Genomic DNA, 25,829 nt, shown 5'->3' with positions numbered 1-25,829 from the left:
CGCGGCCAGAACGATAAATTATAGACTTGCTTACGCAGTTATAGCTATGTCATCATCCGTTAAAGAGCCACCTGTCAAACCTAAGCTTGTGAAATTTCATGTATTATGAAATTATGAATGCGTCGACCAGGATCCCGTGAAAAATCAGGACAATTGGAGGAGGTATGGAGACTGGCTCCGCCTCTCCCTCTGCGATGTGTGTTACGTCTTCCGCCCCCTTCCTGGAGCCAGGCAGCAAGCAGAGGAGCACAGTCTTTCACGGTGGATTCCTAAAGCCGGACTTTAATAACAGCTAAACCATATACAGCCATGGCAGAAAACGCCGGCTTGGAAAACCACCGCATCAAGAGCTTCAAAAACAAGGGACGCGATGTCGAGGTGAGTCGGACTGTAAACATGATGGTGACCATCAAGCTCTGTTTCTTTTTAGATGTAAAGCTTCAGTCTTGGGCCTCGCCGGGGGATCCTATCCTGGCCCCGGCTGGCTGCAGCTTACCACTCAACTCTTTAGGCTAATGCTAGCTAGCTATCGCGGGTGCCAAAAAGTCGCCATTGGCCTATCTATAACCTTAATGTTGTGTTATACTTGTCACGGTGGCATGGCAGTTTACTTAGCTACACCCTCGTCGCTGCCGTTAGGTCGGCCGGTCGTTATTTAACGCTTAAAACTGACACCGAAAAACGAATTGTCGACGGAATTAAGTGACAGGGATATGTCACTGCTAGCTAGCAGCGCATTAAAAGCGGGAGGCTGGCAGGGCCCTGCTCTATCTCCTGGATGTTTTACATTAGCTATAGCTAATGTTAACGAACACGATTCAATGACGTTTGTTATGTTGATTCAACGTTGCGTTTTCACTGAATTATATCACGATGAACTGTTTGGTTCATAATATCCAGATCTAACACACAACATAGCCCCTCCTTGTTAGCAATAGCAAATCAGATGAGCTAGTCGGAGCCTGGCTGCTGCCAAGGATCCGACGTTGATGTCACAACTAAAACGCCGGCTAGCGGAAGTGCTTCAGGACGCTTGTTTGAAGTATTTATTAACAGTTTGCAGAATTACAGTACATCTCAAGAACAACTCAATACAAATAAATTGTTAACTGTGAGTGGACGACCCGATAAGCAGTTGTTTACAAGAGGGTCCACCTTGTTCGATTCATTACAACATTTTAGAGACATACAAATATACACTTCCCAAGCGCAAAACCTCGTCGTTATCGAGTGTTTTTTAGAACGACCATTTGTCCCCCTGACAGAAAACACACATTTTCAATTGAAAAGTGCAAATACGTCATTTTTCTGCCGATCGGCGAAGTATTACTACACATTCATAAGATAAGACTGAAATGGCGGCGGGGGGCCTACACGCTCTGATTGGTTATGACGTCACTGAACTATCCCTGGTATCTTTACTGTAGGTCAGAGAGCCGCTACATTAGCAAAGCAAGCTGTCAGCTAAGATAGAAACAATGTGTCTGGGCTGGACTGGCTATGATGTTGCGATGTATGCGGATGTAACGGCTGTCCATCAAACGTGCCGCCAATCCCAGTCAGTCACGAAGTCACATTTAGCTATTTTAGGTCTGTAACGTGTATCGCAGCATTAATAGCAACACCTTATGATGAATTGAACAAGGTTGACCCTCTTGTAAACAAGTGTAGTGCTTTATTGGGTCGTCTACTTACAGTTAACAGTTTTTTTTGTATTGAGTTGTGCTTGAAATGTACTGTAATTCTGCAAACTGTTAATAAATACTTCAATCAATCAAAGTTGTAGTAGTTGACAGTCAACTACTGTGGCTGGCTACTACAATCTTCTCATGATCAGGCCTGGCTGATAAATGTTGCAATCTATACTAGACGGTATTGTTCAACTAATGGTAAGACATTGGAACATAATGACAAATGTTGACAGGCGAAACATGAATGGCTTTGGAACTTGTGAAATTCAAACGGGTAGACTTGTGTCTCACACAGGCAGATCTATATGCACCCACACTGTCTGACCCGAGTCTCGTTATTAGGCAAACGGCACAGCTGAACTGTACATGACATTCCTAGTGACAGTGACACCTTTAGCATACTTTGACCATTACGTTCGTGTTCATATGCCAATGTATCTGTCTTGTTACATTTATTTCAAATGTAGGTGGTTAAGGGGACTGTTTAACTCATTTTTAAAATACTTTCGGGGGCTGTGCGATAAAAGTGTCCTATCTCATTTATTATGCAAAAAACTACATGGCTTAGCTATGAATATGACTATGGGTTCACAACTTCACTTCAACTTGTTTTATATTTTTTAAGTGTAGCACTAGCAACAGTGAAAACAGCACACGATGGGTAAACCATGCTCTTATTTTACATTCCACAGACCAGAAAACGGAGCGCTCTGAGTCTGACCACGTTCAAGTGTTTAGACAGAAATCTCATGTTGTGTACTGTTTATAGACAGTTGTGTCTCCTCTCAAACAAGCACTTGCCAGTAGGGCAACCTGAAGGCAAACTCCACCTTTTACAACAGTTTTATTTACCTGGCGGGCAACCCTTGACCCAACTGACCCACTGTTTGTTGTTTTGAAACACACCAGTGTGACACAACAAGCACATGGCTACTACTATGACAGACAAACATAGCCAAATGCATTCCTGATGCTATTTCAGGCGACTGTGGGGTGGTGGTGGGGGGGGGTCTGGCTTGGGGTTTCTCAAGAGCCTATGCGTGAATTTAAGTTTTCCAAAGTGGAGATCATAAAAACAGACAATAGCACAGACATTTCCACAATGGAATTTCGCCTAGTTGGTTCAGTCTAGCTGGCAAAGGCTTAGCGATGAATCATTCTGCATTAATAATACTGTTATTCTGTTACGTCAGTCGTGTATCATTAAGAGTGAGATTACACAAATCATTTGGCATTGAAGTGTCACCTGTCTGTTGGTGATTGGACTTTCTAGATTCAGGATTGGACAATTGTCAGTCCATACATGGGTACAGCAACAAATGTCAAACACTTCGGTCTAGTTTACATCAGTCAAAGACAAAGTACCCTGCTACCCTAATTTACGGTTTGACAGTCATACTAGCCTATAATCTGCATTTGGAGAAGGGGCCTTTGGTCAGTCTTTGTTATCTTCAGTCATATGGCATGACTGTGTTCTTCTGTGGTGCCTCATGGCTGGGGAGACACCTCTCTCTACACTCCTCAGCCTCCGGAGTTAGTTATGACTGGCCCAGATTACGTAAGAGGCTATTTAGGAAGGCAATATGAACCGCTGAAAACAGTCACAAGATCCGACTGAGACCATCTCAAACTGTTCTGGACGGACTGTAAACAAATGGGTGAACGCACCATATAGCCAAAGCAGGTTTACCTTTTCATGCTTGTGCTATTTATATTCAATCCATGTACCAACAGACTCATTGATTTCTTACACTCACACTTGCTGTGATCTATTTTGGGAGAAGGGAAGTAGTGGTGATTGTGATATTTATGCAAGTTGGTAATGTATTTTGTAAGATACCGTCCGGTACTACATAATGGTTAATACTTTTGTTTATAAACCAGGTCGAAATCAGCAGTGAACTTGCATGTTGTCTATTCTTTCTGGGTAATGCTTACACTGCCTTCAGTACTTGGCGATATTTTATTTTCCCAAGAACAGGTTCTTGGGAAGAACAACTTGAAAAACACAAGGGTTCTGACAGTCATGTCATAGTTGGAATGTGTGGCTCTTATACAACTTTGGGTCATATTAAGTTGAGGGAAACAGTGGTTTAGAGGCAGGTGACAGGCAATGGGAGGGAGTTTTCAAGAGCTCATGTACGTTAGCTCAAAGTAATTATGATAATCTAGTTGATACAGAAATGTTTAGTTGGGGTCCTTGTTCCTGCTATGCAAGCTTTTATACAACATGCATTTTCATTGGTTGAAATAGGCTCTCCCGTATTGCTACAATAAAGATAAAAGCGCACCTCAAACTTAATATGCCTCATCACTGTTTCATTAAAGTAAGGGAGATGTTTATCTGTCTAGTAATCTTTCGTTGCTTTGTTAGTCTTGAGTGTACAAGGAACTAGTGCTTTACAAACTCTAGTTTCCACCATTAAATATATGATTTTTAGAATGTTTTTGTTGAATATTGTTAATGGAAGGAAACTGTTGTATAATCCAAATGTAACACGAGAGGGTGTTCTTTATTGTTCTGTGATGATATATTGCACTAATGCATTTGTGCAAATGCCTCATTCATAACCGTAGCACTTGATGGGGGATCGGCAATTTATCCGATCTGGATAAACCGATCTTTTATACCATTTTAAATGGTATAAAAGTCAATCAGATATATAGTATAATATCGTTTTGTGACAGGCCTAAACATTACCCCCTTCCTCCCCACAAACACAGGAACAGTTTTCACATGCGTTTTGACAAATAATAATTTTGAAAATATTCAAATTTTCCATTTTATGCACATGATTGGTATCGGCCGATCGTGAGAAAAACAAAGACCTGATCGGAGCACTTCTAGTATCACTGTCATAGCAATGACAAAAGAAAAGAACTCTCAATTCTCATGTTATTGCTTAAAAAAACAAAGTTGTTTAATTTGTTTCTCTCTTTTGTGTTCCTATGTTACAGACTATGCGAAGACATCGAAATGAAGTAACAGTCGAGCTGAGAAAGGTGAGAACCCATCAGAATATAATTTGAGTATCAAATGGTGGTGACTTACTTGATGCAAGTAAAAAGAGATGACAAAACTATAATATATCTTACACGCCACATGTGACGAATCCCATGTAGACACAGGCACACAAACGCATGTCGTGCCATTATTTTTGGGAAGACATTTTCAGCCATTGCAACCAACATGGATGTTATTGTAGAAAGAAACGTGTCATATTCTTAATAGATTTTTATATTTTCTGAAAATTGTCTTACTGAAACGTGCAAGAAATGAAAAGGACAGAATCAGTAGAAACTCTTATTTGGCCACACATCTTGTTTATGATCTTTGTTTGTCTATATATATATATATATATTACACAAATTGCACATTGCGCATTTGTATACACATTACAAGCTAGTCCCCCAAAGCTGGAAGCCAGTCTCTCCAATACTTTAAAACGTACTCCTACAAGTCTACTTTATTACAGCTGTGTCTAGAACTCTGGAATAAAGCTGGCTGGGATCTTGAAGCGTAAACACCATTTGTTTTGTGCAATCAGGTATTGGAGAAGTGTTTTAGCCTCTATGATGTTATTACTAAGTTGATGCCATGCATGACACGTTGAAGTTGGTCCCTGATGTAAAAAAAAAAAAAAGGGCACAATCCAACACCTTTTTTCAAACCATTGTCTGGTGTTAAAGACTCCCCACTGAGGAGGTGCGTCTGAAGCCTGTCCATAGGGGTGCAGGTCTTTTTTCCGACAGCATATTGATCCGAAACCTCAATCCTAACCTAACTCTAACCGCAAGCACGGGAGCAGCGCATGTCGGACCATCGCTTTTTCGCATCGCAGCGAATGTCCCCCGGGGCCCCCCGCTGCGGATCGGATCGTTGCCCCGTCGGCTAGAATGCTGTCGGGGAAAAAAGGCCGCCTCCCGTCCATAGGGGGTATCTGGACGTAAAAACAAATGCATACTCTCTCTGTAGGGAAAATGGACCCACATGATGTCTATTTACTTTTTGCTGAGTCATTTTGTTCTCCATTTCGGAAGGCTTTTATTAGTGTCAGTGAAGAGTGGTTCGCGAGAGGGCAAGCATGGGGAGACAGTGGTAGATGAGGGTATTCCCTGGGTCTGACTTGGAGTCCGTGCCAGAGATAAGTTGCAGGTCAAGATGTAGGCCTACCTCTTTCACTTCTGCCAAGTCATAGGTCCATGTCTACCTCTTTCACTGCTGCCAAGTCATAGGTCGATGTCTAGTGTCTACCTCTTTCACTGCTGCCAAGTCAAACTGTACTTACGTTTTATCCACTCAGTGGCCATCTGAGTTAGGTCACACATATTGCCACCATGCAGTTTATATTGTCACCATTTAGTCGCACTCTCATTAAGAGGGCGACTGGATGGTGCTTTATTTATTCTCAGTAATGAATGATAATGATGAACTTTATTTATATAGCACCTTTCAAAACAAGGTAACAAAGTGCTGTACACAGTGCAAGGTTAAAAACACAACGCACAGTAAACTCTACACAGACGGCACACACTGTAGTGTACAGCTGTGATTATAAACCTTTTTAATTTCAATGACATTCATAATGACCCCGGACCTTAATTTTATGCATTTCTATTCATCTCTGGGACGGAGTCATCACGGGGACCCCAATCTAGACTGTGCACAGAATGGTTGGTTCTGTTTGTACAGTCTGAGTTTACAGACGGTGTCAATTTGCTTGATAACTAACATTCATTTAGCTCGTGACACCTGAGGCCGGGGTCCCCACCGGGTCCCCCCAGACCCCACGTTGAGATCCAGTGCGGTAGTGTACTTACTGAGATGCCGGAACCACCCTGTATAGCGTTAACCATCATACCACGCTAAAAAATCACTTAGATCACGTCCCCTGCTCATTCTGATGTTACTACTTGATGGAACTATAGGGGACGGGGTGCATACTTAGTTTAGACTAGTCATTGGTTAGATATGGGTTAGGTTTAGGTGTGCTGCCCCGTGGGAGGTTAGGTTTAGGGGGAGGGTTTGAGATATATTGTAGTTGTAGGACTAATGACTGGTCTAACCAATGACTAGTCTAAACCAAAAACTGTCCAAACTAAGTACTGCACCCGAACTATAACTTTACTGAACCACTTATATATGGGGTGCATACTTAGTTTAGACTAGTCATTGCTTAGACATGGGTTAAGGTTAGGTTTATATATATATATATATAATTATATTATAATTTTTTGAGGTGTAGGTAGTTTGCATTGTATATATGTCAGTGGCTGTCTGATGCGACAATTTTCGAGTCAAGGACAGAGTAAGTTGTCTTAAACTGAAGAGACAGAGCACAGCAGCCTCCAAAAATGTATATAAAATTAGACTAGAGAGTCTCCTTTTGTTCAAGGAAATTGTATTTGTATCGTATCGGGTCTATTGTTTTTTTTTTAATGATATCACAAGTCGCCACAATCAGCTGTTTTTAGTAAAGCTGTTCAGTAATTTCAGTAAATGATAACACAAAACATGTAGCCGTTTTGAGTAATCATTTTAGAATTATGACAATAGACCTGGGGATGATTCACACATTTGCTAAACACGTATGTAGATGACACTTTGAAGTCATGCCCTCCATCTGTACTAGGTAGGTCCACAATCTATCTAACATATAACTTAAGGAAAGTCTGGGTGCGTTCGCAAATGCGCACCAGGAGCACACTCGCCTATTACTGTGCCTCAGTGTGCCTCTATCCGAACTAGGGCTGCGAATCTTTAGGTGTCCCACGATTCGATTCGATTCCGATTCTTGGGGTGACGATTCGATTCAAAAACGATCTTTTCGATTTTTCCGATTCTCGATTCAAAAAAGATTTTTTTCGATTCTAAAGCAGTTTTTTTTTTAAATTAAAAACAATTAAATAGAATTTTACTAATTTTACTAAAGTATTTTTTTTTTACTAAATGTACTCTGCTTTCATGCCAGAAGACTGGAGTCTTCTGGCATGAAAGCAGAGTACATTTAGTAAAAAGCTTGTATAATTGTAAAGGTTTTATCAACTGAATGATTTAAACACACAAAGATTAAATCCAAGAGTAAGTGTCTCATTGATTTAGCTTGCACAAATTTGAACCAGTACAAAAGTTACAAAATCTCTTCTCACTCAATACCAGAACAATACATTAGTATTAAAACAGGTGTAAAATAAATACAATTGGCAGGCTTAGCTTAGCTGGTAGTACTTTTTATTTTATTTAGAAAAATCGATTTTTGGAAAATGAGAATCGATTCTGAATCGGACGGCATTAGAATCGCGATTCTAACTCGAATCGATTTTTTTTGACAGGCCTAATCCGAACGCACCCTAATTCTGTCTGTCTGTTTGAAGAACTGTCACCACACCAGGCCATTGTCTCTGCATTTTCACACACACACACACATTGACCATTACCTTATGGAGCGTGCAACGACGGCTCGAGCGCACATGTGCAGGACATAGGTGTGTCGTGCGTGTGTGTGTGTGTGTGCGCGCAACCGCAATGGTGGGTCGAGCGCACGGTTGTGTGACGTCCACTGACAGGTTGCGAGCGAGTGTGCAGCGACGGCTCGCACGTGCTTGTGTGTCGGAACACACGAGCCAGCCCGGGTCAAATAATATGTGCCTGTGTGTGTGTCACTCTGTGAGTCTGACGGCATATTGCATCTTACCCACACTACATCATTTGGTGATCCTATATTGGAACGGGTAAGGACTAGTGTAGAGCAACATCAGAGGTTTGAGTGGAGTGGAGTCGGGGAGGGCTGGCGCTCGGGACAGTCGGGGACGCGGGGGCATTAAGAGAGGGAGAGCGTCAGTGCTGTTTAGTGCTGAGTTGGTCCTCGGTCCAGCACATTCCATTCTGCCTGAACGGAGCATAGAGAGAGAAGCATTGCGCTGCCCGCGTTTAGTCATCGGTGACGCACGTCAGCACGACACACTGGAATGTAGGCCAAGGGGATCTCCTCCTCCTCGTCCTACCACTGACTCATTTGGCCTGTGAACTGTTGCCGGTGTGTTTGTGTGCGCGTGAATCAGATGTGTTTTATCAACTGTGCCTACGTGTTCCCCCCCTTTATATTTCTCCTCTGCTGATTTGTGTGAGCGAGCGTGCTCATTTACAGAGCCAGCATGTAGATATCTATCCGAGTTAGTTTGTGTTGTTTACGGCCGCGTGAGCTGGATTCTTGGAAGCTTAACGCATTTAAAGTTGGGCAACAATTCATTCTTAGCTATACTTGGTGGTGGAAGCTTGGTTCTGTGAAATGTTGTTCAAGTTGGTTCTAAGCAGTTGTAGTTGCTGTTGTTTCTGAAGGAATTCATGAATGCATTAACCCATTCTGACCTGGCACCCATTTTGGTGTTGGCATCATGTTATGCTTTAGATATTGAAAAATAGCAGATCTACAAGCTCATAGCGCGCCACCGAGTGGCGCGCTACGAGCTTGTAGGTCTGCTATTTTTAAAAAATTCGAAGAACGACTGACATTTTTAGAATCTGATCTCAGGTCAGAATGGGTTAATCAGACCAGTGTGTGTCCAGTGGAAACCTCGTTATGAATCTGATCTCAGGTCAGAATGGGTTAATACAGCTTTTCATCTCCGACTGTGTTCTCTCTCTGTGTCCTTGTCTTTTCAGAACAAACGAGACGAACATCTATTGAAAAAACGAAACGTCCCACAAGAGGAGAGTCTGGAGGACTCTGATGTCGACTCAGACTTCAAAGGAGTAAGTGTCAATTTGAGCGTTGCCATTGAAAATGAAGGGACATTAAAGGGACACTTCACCCTTTTTGCAAAAAAATATATGTTAATGACGTTTAGAAGCTTTAGATTACTTTCCTAGGGGTATTTATGTGTGTAATATGTGGTTTTAGATATTTTAGATTGTAGCAGTGAGCCTGTTGTCTCTGATGTCATGGACACTGGTCTCACTACCTTCCTGGACTACAATTCCCATAATTCTTTGGTGCACTGCTCCTCCTTGTGGATAGGGGGGAGAGCTGTCTTACTGAGACAACATGTAGTCCAGGAAGGAAGTGAGCCCAGTGTCCATGACATCAGAGACAACAGGCTCACTGCTACAATCTAAAATATCTAAAACCACATATTACACACATAAAGACCCCCAGGAAAGTGTTCTAAAGCTCCTAATCGTCATTAACATATATTCTTTTGCAAAAAGGGTGAAGTGTCCCTTTAAGTTAATTTGGCAGGGGACTTTTCAAGATGAAATTGCATATTATAATTCCAGCATTCTATTCTAGTGCAAATATTGCAGCAGCTATGTCTACAAGCCAGGCATGATTTACTTCATCTGGCCAGAAAGGAGATACTGTAATTACTGCATAATGCCATGCTGGTCCTGTGCATATTCAACATCTCCTACTGTAAAATGTAGCAAACGTATACATAACTATTCCACCACTTAAACCATCTATATACTGTACTTAGTAAAACAGACCTGAACGGTACTCGGTACACTGTTTTTCCACTCTATAGTCTACACCAGATATTTTTGCCAAAAATAATTTGTGATAGTTGGCCGAACGCTCAAGACTCCAAAAAGACAACCAGAGAGTCCAAGAATACACTTTAGGGTTTTTATTCAACTTTCCAACACCAGCAGCCCAGTGTAGACTATATTACAGTGCAGCCTCTGCGAAGACGAAAAAATAAGACCAAAATAACAGTTTTCACAAACATAAATAAACTTGAATACAACACTAAGGAACAGACTAGAAGCTGGCCCTTACTGCAAAGGGCCCTGGGTAGCTCTCACTCAGACTGTTATTAGACATAAAGGCCTCCTTCCACTCTGCGGCGTGTGCTTCTCCAGAGGAGGCAAGCTTTTCCAGAGATTCTTTGCGAAGCATGAGCGGAAGCTTGCCAAGATTCTGCATGCGTCACAGAAGGGAACGTTCGGTAGGCCAATCGGAGGCAAAGTAATCGTTTGTTTTCTCTGCCAATAAAGCTCCCTTGGATTTAATTGATAAGTCCCGTAAAAGATGCACTGTGATTGGCCAGTAGTCACTTGAGTGGCAGCAACGCAGTGTGCCTTCCACACATGGCTCCAATGAACTGCAGCGGCCAACCAATATCTACCAAAACACACACTTCAATTAACTCACACTTAGCACCATTACTGAACGTTTTTCCACCATTACTGAAGGTTTTTTTCCATCAATTTATCATGATTCTCCGGACGCCCATTCATACACAAACAAGTTGCTTTTTATATAAGATTGCTCTTGAATCAAACACCGCTCCTCCTCTGCAGCACTTCTGCAGCACCTTCCCAATCAGCAGGATTGCCACTGCAGAGGGGAGAGATGACTAACACAATCAATTAAACTTAAGTTAAAAACAAGAAATGATGACATGGTCATATTTGTCAGGTGAAACAAGCGCTGTCTCCGTTACCATGTCTAGAAACGGACATGGATTGTAATTATGCGTTGTGCATCTGTCCCCCCTGTTTTCCCCCCCCCCCATTCTTTTTTTATTTAACCCATTCTGACCGGGCACCCATTTTGGTGTTAGCATCATGTTATGCTTTACCTATTGAAAAATAGCAGATCTACAAGCTCATATCGCGCCACCGAGTGGCGCGATACGAGCTTGTAGGTCTGCTATTTTTGAACAATTCGAAGAACGACTGACATTTTAAGAATCTGATCTCAGGTCAGAATGGGTTCATCAGACCAGTGTGTGTCCAGTGGAAACCTCGTATGAATCTGATCTCGGGTCAGAATGGGTTAACTAAAAGTTTCTCTGTGACAAGTGACAACCTCCTGGCCGCTGTTTGCGTTTGTTTCCGAGGAGTAGGTTTCCACTTCCTCGTTGTAGCCTCGGTCGCCGTTGCGGCCTTTCAGGGCTTAAAAGGCACTCCCATTGGCTTAGGCGGCCAATAAATGTTAAGACCTCTATGCTAATGTAATGTTTATCAAACATAGGGTTGAGTTGGTGGTGTGTAGTTGTGATGATGCCCTTCATTCACGGGCGATTCCCACCTTTGCATCGACTTTACATAAGGTTTCATTACATAATGTAAACTGCCGCTCACCATTTCCAGAGAACTGCTGATCCATCTGACTCAGAGATGACCCTTTGGGGCATCAGTAATACACACGCCGAATACGAAGGCAGCTGGTTGGACCTGTGTTGTTTTGGCAGCAAAATTTGATTTTAGTTTTAGTCGGTCTTTTGAATAGTTTTTCATTTAGTTTTAGTCACCTGGAATGTTTTAGTGTTAGTCTAGTTTTTGTTGACTAAATGTCATGGGATTATAGTTGACTAAATTTACAGTTGATTTAGTCGACTAAGATGTATTATTATAGTCGAAAAATATCAGATCTACAAGCTTGTGAGCTTGTAGATCTGCTATTTTCAGCATGCAACCAAGTGTAAAATGACTTATACTGGATCTCTTGTCCACTAGTCACTAGTCAATTTGTTGACGAAATTGTCGATATATTTAGTCTTAGTTTTAGTCATCATAGCTTAGTTTTCATTTAGTTTCCATTTAGTTTTCGTCAGTGGAAAAAGGTAGTCGACGAAACATTTTTCGTCGTAGTTTTGGTCGACGAAAACAACACTGGGTTGGACTGCGATTTGTGGAATTTATGAATTAACTACATGTAGTACAAAATATACAAAATATATATATATATTACAAGCTCAAACGCTTTGTAAGTTTGAATTCTGGATCTTGAGCTGGAAAGGTTTGGAAAACTCTCTACACTAAAGAATGCGATCGGCGTTCTCCGTCTTGTGCAGAAGGTCATTTTAGTGTCTCCTCCGGTATCCCAGAAGCCCGTCCCCCAGTTGCTTTCCAGACTGATGGAGGTGTCCAGAGTGCAGTGGTTAAACCCGCTTAATGTACTTGACTCTAAAAGCCCCCTGACGTGTCTGAGTGAAAGCCCTTTCACTAGCTTAATGAAATTGATGAGTGATGACCTGTGCTATAAGCCAGTGCACTATGATGTGTCTTAATGATAAATTAGCTCTGCAACTATCAATTAACCTCTTAGCGACTATTCTATTGATTACTTCTTTGATTAACCAAATTATCAAAGTGCACTTTTTCAATGATAAAATGAGGAATCGACAAAAAACTATTCTAATTCAACTGAGTAGTCCGACATTGTCTATTGTCTAGATCTGGAATGTTTTTAAAATCAATTTTTATATTTGATTAAATCAATCGTTTGATTCACTGTTGCACCACAAATTATCATGGCATTGATCTGACTGTGTGAGCTCACAGGACTCATTCCCTTGTCATGCTTTCACAGTCGGGGCCTTTAGTCAGCAGGTGAGGTGATTTCATAATAATAAACATGGTGATGATTATTTCTTTACCGTGCTAATATTTATTCCAATTTCTCCCCATGCAGCAAAATATTACGCTTGAGGCCATCTTACAGGTAAGCCTCGACTATCTGCTTCCATGGTTGCATCTTCTAGCTATGCAGAGCCCTTTTCTGCATATTGATTTATTTGCAATATTCTGACATGTCATTTTATTTCATCCTCTGAAGAATGCCACCAGTGATAATGCAGTTGTCCAGCTCAGTGCCGTACAGGCTGCCAGGTCAGCACGCACTCGCACACACTCACTCACTCTCACTCACTCTTATCACACATTCACTCGCTCACTCACTCTTATCACACATTCACTCGCTCACTCACTCACTCTTATCACACATTCACTCGCTCACTCACTCTTATCACACATTCACTCGCTCACTCACTCTTATCACACATTCACTCGCTCACTCACTCTTATCACACATTCACTCGCTCACTCACTCTTATCACACATGCTCTCATGCACGCACTTACAGTACTCTTATACACGCATTCACTCACTCACTCTTATACACACATTCACTCACTCACTCACTCACTCTGGCTCACTCACATAGATTGATGATGTGATGAACTCAACATTTGTTTCTCTTTCTTTTCTCTTTTCTCAGAAAACTGCTCTCCAGTGACAGAAACCCCCCTATCGATGACTTGATAAAGTCTGGAATCCTACCTATTCTAGTCAAATGTCTGGAGAGGGACGATAAGTAAGTCCACTTAAGTTCCAAGCATTTAGTTTGGCCCAACTATCATCTTCATCCGGGGAACAGCTGTGATTTATCAACTGTCACATCAACTTGAGCGTGTATATAGTCCATGGTCTGTGATGCAATAATCTATGCGATGTAGATTATAGATACTGCATTGAGTGTACGACACTATACGTTCATTGCATGAGTGTGCGTCCACTCGGGCAAACACAAGCGCACCGGGCACAGAAGTCACTGGACTTTTTCTGTCCAAGCCCAATAAAACAGCATTATTTGAAATTGCACTAGAGGACAAGCCCCTTGAGTTGCAGCAACTCGTTTTCAAGGGGGTCCTCGGGGCACAACATACAACAAGACAACATTCCTGTCCCTCGGAGTTCCCCTGTTCCCAGGACCTTGTGTTCGGGAAGGGGGAGGTGCGATCGGGGTTGGAATGACTTGGGGAGTTGTAAGGATGTTACTATGGCGACCCATGACAGATGGTGTCACATTAGAGAAGAGGCACTGGGCAATTTTGGGAAGTTATTATTGAGCCCAATATAGCATTGTAGACGGTGGACTGACATGCCAGCCATCACAGAGAGAGCTTACATAGTTTTGTAGGTGGCAGTAATAATATTGATAACATTATGAACCAAGACCAGGAAAGCTAATGCAGTTTACAATAGGGCAATATGGCTATATCAGTATCGTCTACGATTTTTGATATCTTTCATGATACAATTTACAATTTAGGCATTTAGCAGACGCTCTTAATCCAGAGCGACTTACATTAAGCAAGAACAAAAAAGCATGGGAATACATCACATAAAACATTTATCATGAAACATGCGTAAGCTAAGAAAGTAACAGTGGAATATCTATATAATGAAACTATGCCAACTATGATATGACGTTAGTGTTGTCTTTTCCTGTTTAATCACTTCTTATCATGCCTTATTTAGTATTTTAGGAAATTGACAAATTCTCAAATTGATGATTTACAAGTTCAACAAGTTCAACATCGTGATATGTTGTGAGCTTGTGAACCTGCCAATTTAGCTTTTTAGCATTTCGGTCAAATACTATATATTTGATGAAAAATAGAGGAACTAACCAGGTTCTCAATGGAGCAAAACGTGATAATGATAAAAAGGTGCTACACGGATCAAAAACAGGATCAAGACATGGATAAAAAGAGAGGATCCGGGCACTCAAAGTTAAAAATGAGGAAAGCCTTTTATTAAATTAAAACTGCCTTGTTTCGACCAACAAGGTCCCATACCTAATTTACAGAAATCTAAGAAACAGGGCATGTTTTCTGTGAAGAAATACAATTGTATTCAGTTTAGGAATGTTCACAAACGTACTTACACAAGATCATCAGCTGGTAGAAAGGCTGAAGGCATTGTATTGAAACTCGGATGAACTGAAGTTTTCATTTAGATTGCAATTATTGTTGCAATTCCTCGTGTCACTCATATACCACAGTGACGTTTAAAGTAACGGTAAGATGACACTGCCACCTAGAGTTGAGTTCATGTGTCTGTGTGATTTTCATTGTGTTCCTAATCTGTCATATTACCTCAAGAATGAAACGCGAGCATACTTGATACTGTGTTCCCCCTTAAGCACAGCTGCAGACCCTCTGGTATGCAGAGGGGTCAGCTACAATGTTTAAACCCACAGACCCTGTTTTTCAGCCGGGGTTTCACTGCTATGGTAAAGCTTGGTTTTCATCTTATTAAGGCAAGATGTTTCATTAGAGGAAAAAAAGGTTTCAATTGACAAAAGGTGTTGGATATGCATAATTTTACTCAAATTCATGTTACAACCAATAGCCAGTGGCAGAATTGTGTCGACGGGGGTGGTCACTGATGTTTAGAAGGAGATGCGGTAGGAAGGAAAGGGTTGCCTCAAGACGAGATATATTGAAATTCTATTCCCAGAAACAAAACGTGCAAAATGTCTAATATTTTTCACTGTTCATGCCTTTCCTTTCCCTTCCTTCTCATCCAGTCCGTCCCTCCAGTTTGAGGCAGCCTGGGCCCTGACCAACATTGCCTCTGGGACGTCGGCACAGACTCAGGCTGTGGTTAAATCCAGTAAGTTGACCCTGTGCTTTCTCACTCTCTTCTGTTATCCCTGCGGTCTGTTGTATATCCCTGCCATCCACCCAGCTTATTATTTATTTGTCCTCGCCACAATAAAGCACAATTATAACGTGCTTTTGCAGTTACACATGCACAATGTCATGGCCTGTGTGTGTGTGTGTGTGTGTGTGTGTGTGTGTGTGAATACGAAACGAACACAAAACAAGAAAAAGGAGTTGATAAAAAAATAAGTCCTGTTTAGATCAAAGAGTGGTTAGATTGAAGATTATTTAAAGAGGTCAAACTAGCAATATGTTTAGGAGCATCTTCCATAAAAAATAAACTGTCTCTCAGAAATTACATAAATGCAAAGGTTAAGCCTCAATCTGTGACTTCTTCAACTGGTTGTTTGTGTAGCAGCAGCAACATACTACATACTGTATGATAAGCATCATGTTTAATTTCCATCATGAGATGTTGCTTTATTGCGTGTGAAGACTGCGATGTTCTAGCTGTGTTTGGTGTTGATAGCACCCGTCTCTCTCTCTCTCTCTGTCTCTCTCTCTCTCTCGACCCAGATGCAGTACCACTATTCCTGCGGCTGCTCCACTCCCCCCACCAGAACGTTTGTGAACAGGCCGTATGGGCTTTAGGAAACATTATAGGTGAGTGCTGCCCTCCTCCTGTGTCCCCTTTCACTGCAATGGGCTGATGCTGAAGTTATGCCCCGTTTTCTGCCCAGGCGACGGCCCTCAGTGCAGGGATTATGTCATCTCGCTGGGTGTGGTCAAGCCCCTGCTCTCCTTCATCAACCCCTCCATTCCCATCACCTTCCTCCGTAACGTCACCTGGGTCATCGTCAATCTCTGCCGCAACAAGGACCCGCCACCACCCATGGAGACTGTACAAGAGGTAGGACTATAGTGTGTGTGTGTGTGTGTGTGTGTGTGTGTGTGTGTGCGCGCGTGCGCTAGGGTTGGGATTCGTTAGGATTTTAACGGTTCCGAATCCTTCCCGGATCCCTCTTAACGGTTCCGGTTCCTAACGGTTCCCTTAACGGATCCCAATATAATTTTTTCCCCTTTTTTTCTGACATAGATTATGCTTATATTATAACTAACCTAACCAAGTACATAATAAACACAAATTCATTAATTCAATTATTGAAAATGCTCTTTACAATTATGAGGTGGCACTATTATTTTAATTTCACCACCACCAGCTAGCCACCACAACAATATCATTGTTGCAATTTGTACTGTATATTGCAATTTGTACTGTATAGTAAATATACAGTACATACACATTGCAATAATGATATTGTTGTGGTGACAAATGTTGTCTTTAATGTTCAGATTAATTTAATATGAAGGACCCCTGGGCCCTTACCCTAATGGAAACAAATAGTGCTTTCTTGGATTATAAAAATTGAACTGTAGGCTACGTTCCTGTGCTTTTTTCTGCAAACTCTTTATAAAGTAATCAATCTATGGAGGTATATGCACCTAAACGCTGGGCTCAACAGTCACGCAATTAATTTAGAGACAAATCAAAAGCATTGATAGTGATATTTAACGTGATTCATATAATATCAGACAGAAGGACGTCGAGTCATTGGCGGTCTAAATTAACACCATTAACAACAGTTGTAGGCTACAACACGCCTAATGAAAAGCTCTGTAGAAGTTTAGTAGTTTTTATTTTCTATTACGTTACTAGCCTGGGGAAAGTGAACGAGCCTTGCGTCATCCTCGTCCCCCGCCGGCTGTGGTGGAGCTGCGGGGAGTGCAGGCACGGCTTTCCGCATGGCTCTCAAACGCGATGTGCCTACTGTAGATTATTCTCGTGAGTTGTGGACTCGTGTAGACATATTGATTTTGAGAACTCGTGGACGTGGTGCAACTGGTAGCCTACAAGTTGCAACAACCTTTGCAGGGAACTATAGCATATAGCATTTATTGCACGTTGCGTGCTCAGCCTCAGTCATTTCCCTCTCTGTTAACCACACTATGGAGATCTCGTAACTGTCCCACTCGCTCCGCGGCGGTCGCTGAATGCACAGAACAGTGGGCGTATCCTCCCCGACCCCACTCTCTCATGTAGGTGGGGTGACGTCACCACAGGCTCTGCTTGCATGCATGCACAGACACAGCGGAGCTAAATGACGACTGATGAGAACCGTTTGGGGAACCGTTAATACGAAAACGATGGAACCGGCTCCGGATCCGCAATGTCGGAACCGGGTCTTAAATGGACCCGGTTCCGAATCCCAACCCTAGCGTGCGCACCCGCTCAAATGTTATCAGCCTATAATCAATAATATGTCTGTGATCAGAACCTTGGAATAGAGCCAATATGTGATAATCAGACATACTAGGAAACACGGAAGTGAAACTACTGACACGTTAGGGAGCGCTTGCTTTTTTTTTTTACCTTGACCATAACCGTGACCATGATGATGGAAACGGTGCTGTCTCTGATGGCCTTGAGCCACGTGAAGCACTGCCAAGCGAGTCGCCGTGCCGAGTGTTGCGACGGCCAACAGAGCCCACTCGGAGCAGTAAATATTAGTCTCCCCCCCACTACTTTCCATGCCCCCGACATGTCTGCACTGTCTTGTGCGCGCTCCAAGTGAACACAGATGATCGCCATTGTTGAAAACGTGTATTCAATGCAGTGATAACTGCATAGAATACACAGGGGTGTGTGTGTGTGTGCGCAGTGTGCACTGGCCGGGAATTGGCTGCCAGATGGTTCAGTTAACTCGCATCTCTGAATTCAGGCTGAGTCATGGATCTTTTACTTCAGCCAACCCAGCATCATCGCCCAGGAAGAAATATAAAATGTCTGAAGGCTATGTCTGAACTGAAGTCTGCTTCTGACAGCTTTGTGCACCCCGACTCCTTTTATTTGTGTCTCTTCATCGTCTCTCTTTGTCTCTCTCAACAGATTCTCCCTGCCCTCTGTGTGTTAATATACCACACTGATATAAATGTAAGTATCTGAGAAATAATGTTTTTCAGCTGTGCCAGCCACTATTACAAGTGTTTGTTATGCATGTCTAAAATTAGTTTTATTTGGAATTCATTTCTGTGTGCACGGACCGAGAGATGACAAGAAGAATGCATACTGACTATTTCCAGGAGTGTTGTAACTTTTTTAATGGGGCCGGAGGGGAACCATGACCTTGTCTCCCCTCTGCTCGGTTTGTCTGTCATAAGACAGAACTGTGTCATCCATCGTTTGAACACTGCTGTGTATCGTGATTGCTGCTGTAAATGTGCTGTACAGTCTTAGTAGCATGTGATATTAAAGTCTGCGCGTGTTTTGATCAGATCTTGGTAGACACTGTGTGGGCTTTGTCCTATCTCACGGACGGTGGCAACGAGCAAATCCAGATGGTCATCGATTCTGGTGTCGTTCCGTTCCTCGTGCCTCTCCTCAGCCACCAGGAAGTCAAAGTTCAGGTCAGATTAGTTTTTTTTTGTTGTAATTCTCCTATGATGCTATTTTTAACACTATCCACAGAGCAAATGAAGCCTTGTATTTAATTTAATGTTTTCCCGTTGTCTGTATGCACTCTGCAGACGGCTGCTCTGAGGGCTGTGGGAAACATTGTAACGGGAACGGACGAGCAGACGCAGGTGGTGCTCAACTGTGATGTCCTTTCACACTTCCCCAACCTGCTCACACACCCTAAGGAGAAGATCAACAAGGTATCACTACACCACCATCTCGGATATCTCGGTACACAAAGGAATTACATGGAGGCCTCTAGTATGGCCACTTTTGGTGTTTATCAGACGTTTGACACATACCAGCATAATTAGTACAGCTGGTCACAAAATAAAATGGGCCCGATGAAAAGGGACAGCCCTACAAGAACACCTTATTTTGTTGTATTCTATGATTCCGTCAAATTCCCTTCTCCAATATTTGTTTGTCAGTCATGTGCGGCTGTCATTAGTCAAACTTGCAAATTGTCAGCACTGCTGATATATGATATCATATGCTATGATATTGCTGAAACCTTCACCTCAGGAACACCACATCCAATGCCACAGTTTAGGCTCACAGTTATTTTGTTAAAGCCTTTGTGGAACTTAGAGGAAACTCTGTGCTGGGTATTTCTCTATCTAGTGTGTCAGTTGTTTAATGCCTTAGAGGCAGGTGTGTGATTTAAAATGAATTAAGATGTAGAGTTTCAGCAGTAGCTGGTAAGTCAGTTTATTCTATCCCAATGTAACGGGTGACTGTCATTTTAAAGGTCTGTTCTTCTATGTAGTTGGCAGGAGTAATATTTTCCTTCTCGTTTTTAAGTGCTTTTCATATACCTTGTCTCTGATTGGTGTGCTTTTTCTGTAGTGCTGTGTTTTGAATGTGTCTGATTGGCTTGTTTGTAGGAAGCCGTCTGGTTCCTGTCCAACATTACAGCTGGCAACCAACAGCAGGTCCAAGCTGTGATCGATGCTGGACTCATCCCCATGATAATCCACCAACTGGCCAAGGTTTGTGGTGATGGTGTTTTTTTTTTTCTTCCTTTTTTTCCACTTTAACAAATGCAATTGCACCTATTGCTGGCTATTATTTGAGCTTGGTGGTCAAGTAGAGAAGGCTTAAGATTTGAACTAGTTTCTAGAATTGTATGTTTGCAGAGATGGATAAACCGATGAGTTTGGCTAGAGGGGTAGTTCCTCAGGATGTCTTCCAGATTCCTCCTCACCCTCCCCTCTGCAACCTCCAATTTGTTCATATTTAATTCCAAATACAAGTCTAGTCTTCTTCACCAGCTTGTTGAGCTTTTTAGTGTCCCTTCGTTTGATGTTAAAATTACAGGGGTCTACTAGCTGGTTTTGCACAAACTAAATTTGTTGTGGGATACATGTAGGTATTTATGGAGACCCGAAAACCAAGGCATGCATGTTGCCTACAGTGTACGTTCACCGTGGTGTATAAAAGACTGGATTAATAATAACAGCCCGTCTCTCTACAGGGTGACTTTGGCACTCAGAAGGAGGCAGCCTGGGCCATCAGCAACCTCACCATCAGTGGGAGGAAAGACCAGGTGAGCTATGGTTTGGCTGCAATGTGAATAAACTTGAATGGATATCATGTTTAGGGTCATTTTGACGTCTGCTCCGCTTTTTGTGAGCACCCTAGACAGTTTTTAAGTTTCTTGATTCAGTATTTAGATATTTTATATTATTCAGACCCAACACCATTCTGAATTTAAAGTAATAATACATTAGATTACTGTTCTTGTGACCACCGCACTCTGACTTATGGTGCGTTACCCGTTCAAATCACATTATAGAAATGGACTGCGTTTTATTTTATTTTATTCTTGCATGATGGATCAATGACAGACGTTTCGGCTAATCCATATCATGGCTATCCATATCACACTGATGAATTGTGTGTGACAATTTTCTAACAATGCATGTGGGGGGAAAAGGGCTTTTCACTGAGAACCGTCACCAAGTCAAATTCCGTTGTATTTGTGGTGCTTGTCAATAAAGTGTGTGTGTGTGTGTGTGCACAGGTTGAGTTCCTCGTGGAGCAGAATGTTATCCCTCCTTTCTGTAACCTGCTGTCGGTGAAGGACTCACAGGTGGTACAAGTGGTCCTGGATGGTCTGAAGAATGTCCTCATCATGGCTGGAGATGAAGCCAGCACCATTGCTGAGATTATAGAGGAGTGTGGAGGTTGGTGTCTGACATAACATGGGTTATGGCCCTCCTCAAATTAAGTTACCCTGTATTACAGCTTTCCCCCCACCTGTAATCAATCAATTGTGTCATTTATCGATCAGGTTTTTATATTTGCATTAGTTGGTACTTAATTACAGAGGAGTCGTATCTGCCCCTCCCTACCTTTTTTGGAGAATGTGTCCATTGTACTATTCCTATTCCCTGAGAGTCCTGTCATCTTTCTACTGCTCAGGTTTAATGTGTCCATTGTACTATTCCCTGAGAGTCCTGTCATCTTTCTACTGCTCAGGTTTGGAGAAGATAGAGAATTTGCAGCAGCACGAGAACGAGGACATCTACAAACTAGCCTTTGAGATTATTGACCAGTACTTTTCAGGAGATGATGTAAGTATCGACTGCTATAAATGTACGGTCTTCCATAATAGCCGTTGTTATGCCACAATGGCCTCATGTGTCATGTGTCATTTCCCTCTCAGATTGATGAAGACCCAAGTTTAATCCCAGAGGCCACTCAAGGAGGGACCTTCAACTTTGATCCGGCTTCCAACATGCAAACCAAGGAGTTTAATTTCTAAAAGAAACACCAGGATGTACTTGGTTCAACCAGCTGCACGGGTACTCTGTAATCACCCCAGACATTCATCCACCTCTCCTCTAACCTGGCAACCTGGTACAGAAGGATTTACCTAGCTTCACTTTCAACATGGAAAACTCACTATTGAAGGATTTACCCACCCCACCTCTGCATTTAGGGGTGTAATTTTTTTTTTTCTTTAATGGTCATCCTTCACAAAACACGGCAACCCTACACAGGAGTCCTGGTCATTCGTTTAAACACCATTTGTATCTGCCAACCTGCGTTGGGAAGATGGCCGGTAGTCTCTGCCAGTGTCCAGATTTCACTCAAAATTAAAAACAGAAGGGAGAGAAACCTTCATGGCAAAGTTCAGTTCTTTTTGTTTGTTTTTGATTGCCAAATGTCATTATCCACGAAGACAAAACACAAGCACATTTCTTCAACACAGAACACATATATATAATACACACTCTCTTACATAGTTTGACACCTAGAATTTGTGTGCATACTTCTGTTAGAAGCCATCATATCACTTTTGGGGAAAGAAATACTGCTGTTTTTTCTTTTGTGGTTTATTTTGGTTCTTTCCCTCCCCTGGATTGACCCCCCTGGTGTTATGTCACCCCCCCACACGCGCGCACAGCACACACAGTCACATACAGTTACACACACACATGCACTTAACGGTAGTCACATAGATACCTGGTGGCCGGGCACACCATAACCCTCTCGCCCAGTTTAAAGAGTTCATCCCAGAGCTAAGCCATGAAGCACCACGGACGGCTCACCCAGGTGGCGGGGCCACTGAGAAGGCAAAGAGGGTTTCCGTGGCAAGAATGACTGACGGGACTCCTGACTCAAACGACGTCACTTTTTTTCTGCGGGCGACTTGGGTCGAATTACCATGCTTAATACTTTTAATGTTTTTAAAAAAGTGTAAAAAAAAAAAATGTGAAGAGAAATGCCACGTTTTTTTCTTTCAACACATACAACCGCTATTGTCCGAATTCTTCTCTTTAACAGAGTAAAATAAACAGGTTGTTTTACAGATGTAGATAACATGTCATGGGAGGAATCTATGGCACAGAGACTTGAAAGAAGAGGAACATGTCAGCTGTAGCCTCCCCCCCTCCCCTCCGACGGGGCATACATTTCTGCAGCAAGGTCGGCCACATCCTGCAGGAAGTGACCACTCGAGCTTGGAGTTCCCCACCAATGTGAAACTCGGCATGGGGTCTAACACAAGAAATGTCAAGCTTAGAAATTACTTTTTGATTTTCAAGTTCATTTCTTTTTTTTTTAAATTCTCCCTTAAAAATATAAATATATTATATATATATTTTTTTTAATGAACAAGAGTTTTGGCTTCTTCCTGCTGAGGCTGTGAAGCTTCCATGACGTTTTTGTTCCATTTTTTATTTTATTTTTTATTTTTTTTGTTTTCTTCAGTCTTATGCACACGTCTGAGAGGTCTATTGGTGCTCTCTGCCTGCAGAAAGGGACCGATACTCACTGAAGACTACACTTACTGAGGAGGAGTCGTCGAGGTCCACTGACCTTTACAGTACTTTACTACTTTTTGACGAAGAGGTCGCACGTGCGTCATCACCAATCTGAATAGTTGTACAAAAAAAACCAACAAAATCAAAATGTGATGTGTATCTCTCTTTGCCGTCTCATGAATATATGAATATATTTACATAAAAGCCTGTACAAAGCTGCTGCAGCTGACAGTCATTGGTTGGACTCTGCAAAACAATAACCTTCTTACTGTCAAAGATTATTGGGGAGGGAGGGAGGGAGGGGGTGTTCAAGCAATATTTTTTTTTTTTTTTTTTTTTTTAACATGCATATGTATTGTGATGATGTGCTGAAGAATTGGAGAAGAGGCTTTTTTTTTTTTTTTTTCCCAAGCTGCGGTGACGGGATGTTCACTCGTACCGTCCCCAAGTCCCTAATGGTCTTGAGGGGTTTGAGGGTCAAGGTGTAATGCTCTGATCTAAACTAAAGCCCTGCCGGCCATGTTAGACTTGTTGATCCTCTTGTTTGGCTGCTAACTACTGAGAGGGGGTCGGAGCAGCGGGTCACGGTTTTCGGGGGGTTTAAACGTAGCGGGTGGGTGTGTTCTAAGCAGCCCCGGGGCTTGTTTTTGGGACTAGCTGTTTAATACTGAGAACAAAAACTATAGAGGGTGTACAGTCATGAACTAGCCGACTAGACCGAGCCACTTTAAAGATTTACAATTTCTTTGCCTTGTATCTAAAAGTGATACAAGCTTATGTTTGTTGCAAGATTTTTACTTGCTAAATGAAAAGTTGTTTTAAATGAGATAAATAGAAGACAAGCAACAGACAGCGTTTTGGCCTCTGATTGTTTATATCTTTTTATAAATTTTAGATTGAATTCTTCTCTTTAAGGTGGCTCATTGATGCTTTCAACTCTTGTGCATATTAAAGACAAGAATGAGTTGAAATTCATTGTGCCTTTTGTTTTTCATTTCTACAGAAAACAAGTTTTAAAATGATATGCTAACAGAAGCAAAGTGCTTGGAGCAATTGGTGAATATATTACAAATGGAGGGTGTGCATACAGTATGATGTCGCCCTTTCTTTGAATTAGGAAATTGTCAATACTGCTCTCTGCTGTTCAGAGTAATTTACTCCCATATTATTCACTGAACATTGTAATCCATCCATTGTAACACCATTCATCCCACCCATTACTCACGCACACCACATACTGTCATTGCCATATCCTTTCAATCAGGGGATTTTGATATCATTTAATCTCATCTCGCCCTCAGGACATGATCTCTGTGTTACTGAGCCTAACCAAAATAAACTTGCTGTTTAGCTGTTGGATCCTCCCTGCTTTAAGTGTTGTGATTCACACAGTACTAAAATAATTGTAACTGCATATATTGTGAATTTGTGATTGTGGAAAAGAGTCATTTAAACTTGCATGGGTTATTGTTTTGCAAGTGAGAGAGACACTTTTTTCTCTTAAGCACACAGATGTGGACCCATGGCATAGCATCCTAGATCACTAGGCTACTTTGATTTTTGCAGGGAAAGTTTACCAACATGTAGGCTATTTGTTGTGAAATTATGCTTATTTGAATTGTACATCTGATCGTCCTGATGGAAAGATCTTTACATCCTTTGACAGATTTGCACACATGGCCGCTGTCTGTGACAGGGCCATGCCAGCCCTGCCATTCAATGCTGTGAGAGGGGCCTGATGTCCATATACAATTGTACTTATCGTAACAGGGCTTGTTTTATCTACCTGGGAAGTAGACTAATAATATACTAATCAAGTACAGTATACTACAAAGTATAGTACAGTACTACGAAGAACAGCACAGAACAATACAGCACTACGAAGTACAGTACCACGAAGTACTGTACAGTACAGTACTAGTGTAGCCTCGGCCGGGAGACCACAGGCAGTCAGGCACGTACGTTACCAGTCGACAAATGAGCCATGGCTCAATGGGAGAGTAGCAATGCAGCACCGTATAGCCTACAACAGTCATCCCCCACACCTGGAAGCGCGTCCACGCGTGCCAGCCAGGAGCCAGGCTCGACGGACTGACTGGGGGGGACCTCTGCCCCAGGGAGACTGACGGAGCTACTAGGTTAAGGTCGCCGCCCGGGAACATACTGGTT

General features: G+C 42.2%; 1 protein-coding gene across 1 annotated transcript; it reads left to right on the top strand.

Moving 5' to 3' along the window:
- Positions 1–226: 226 nt before the first annotated feature.
- Positions 227–25,016, top strand: kpna3 (karyopherin alpha 3 (importin alpha 4)). Its single transcript, XM_080785043.1, has 17 exons — positions 227–378; positions 4,650–4,694; positions 9,355–9,444; positions 13,115–13,144; positions 13,259–13,311; positions 13,700–13,795; positions 15,797–15,882; positions 16,449–16,535; positions 16,613–16,782; positions 18,820–18,864; positions 19,206–19,337; positions 19,458–19,586; positions 20,274–20,378; positions 20,864–20,935; positions 21,413–21,575; positions 21,871–21,965; positions 22,058–25,016. Exons 1-17 carry the CDS (start codon positions 310–312, stop codon positions 22,154–22,156), a joined length of 1,566 nt encoding a protein of 521 aa, XP_080641169.1. The 5' UTR covers positions 227–309; the 3' UTR covers positions 22,157–25,016.
- The last annotated feature ends 813 nt before the right edge of the window (positions 25,017–25,829 follow it).

Source organism: Protomyctophum bolini (assembly GCF_963924005.1).
Source record: "Protomyctophum bolini genome assembly, chromosome: 16".
Lineage (NCBI taxonomy): Eukaryota > Metazoa > Chordata > Actinopteri > Myctophiformes > Myctophidae > Protomyctophum > Protomyctophum bolini.
This window is presented reverse-complemented; position numbering and strand designations above follow the sequence as displayed.

Excerpts from the sequence above, each read along its gene's own strand:
- kpna3 (XM_080785043.1), top strand. The coding sequence starts at position 310 with ATGGCAGAAAACGCCGGCTTGGAAAACCACCGCATCAAGAGCTTCAAA. Across the intron at positions 16,783-18,819 it reads CCATGGAGACTGTACAAGAG|ATTCTCCCTGCCCTCTGTGT; the intron begins GTAGGACTATAG and ends CTCTCTCAACAG. Across the intron at positions 21,966-22,057 it reads AGTACTTTTCAGGAGATGAT|ATTGATGAAGACCCAAGTTT; the intron begins GTAAGTATCGAC and ends TTTCCCTCTCAG.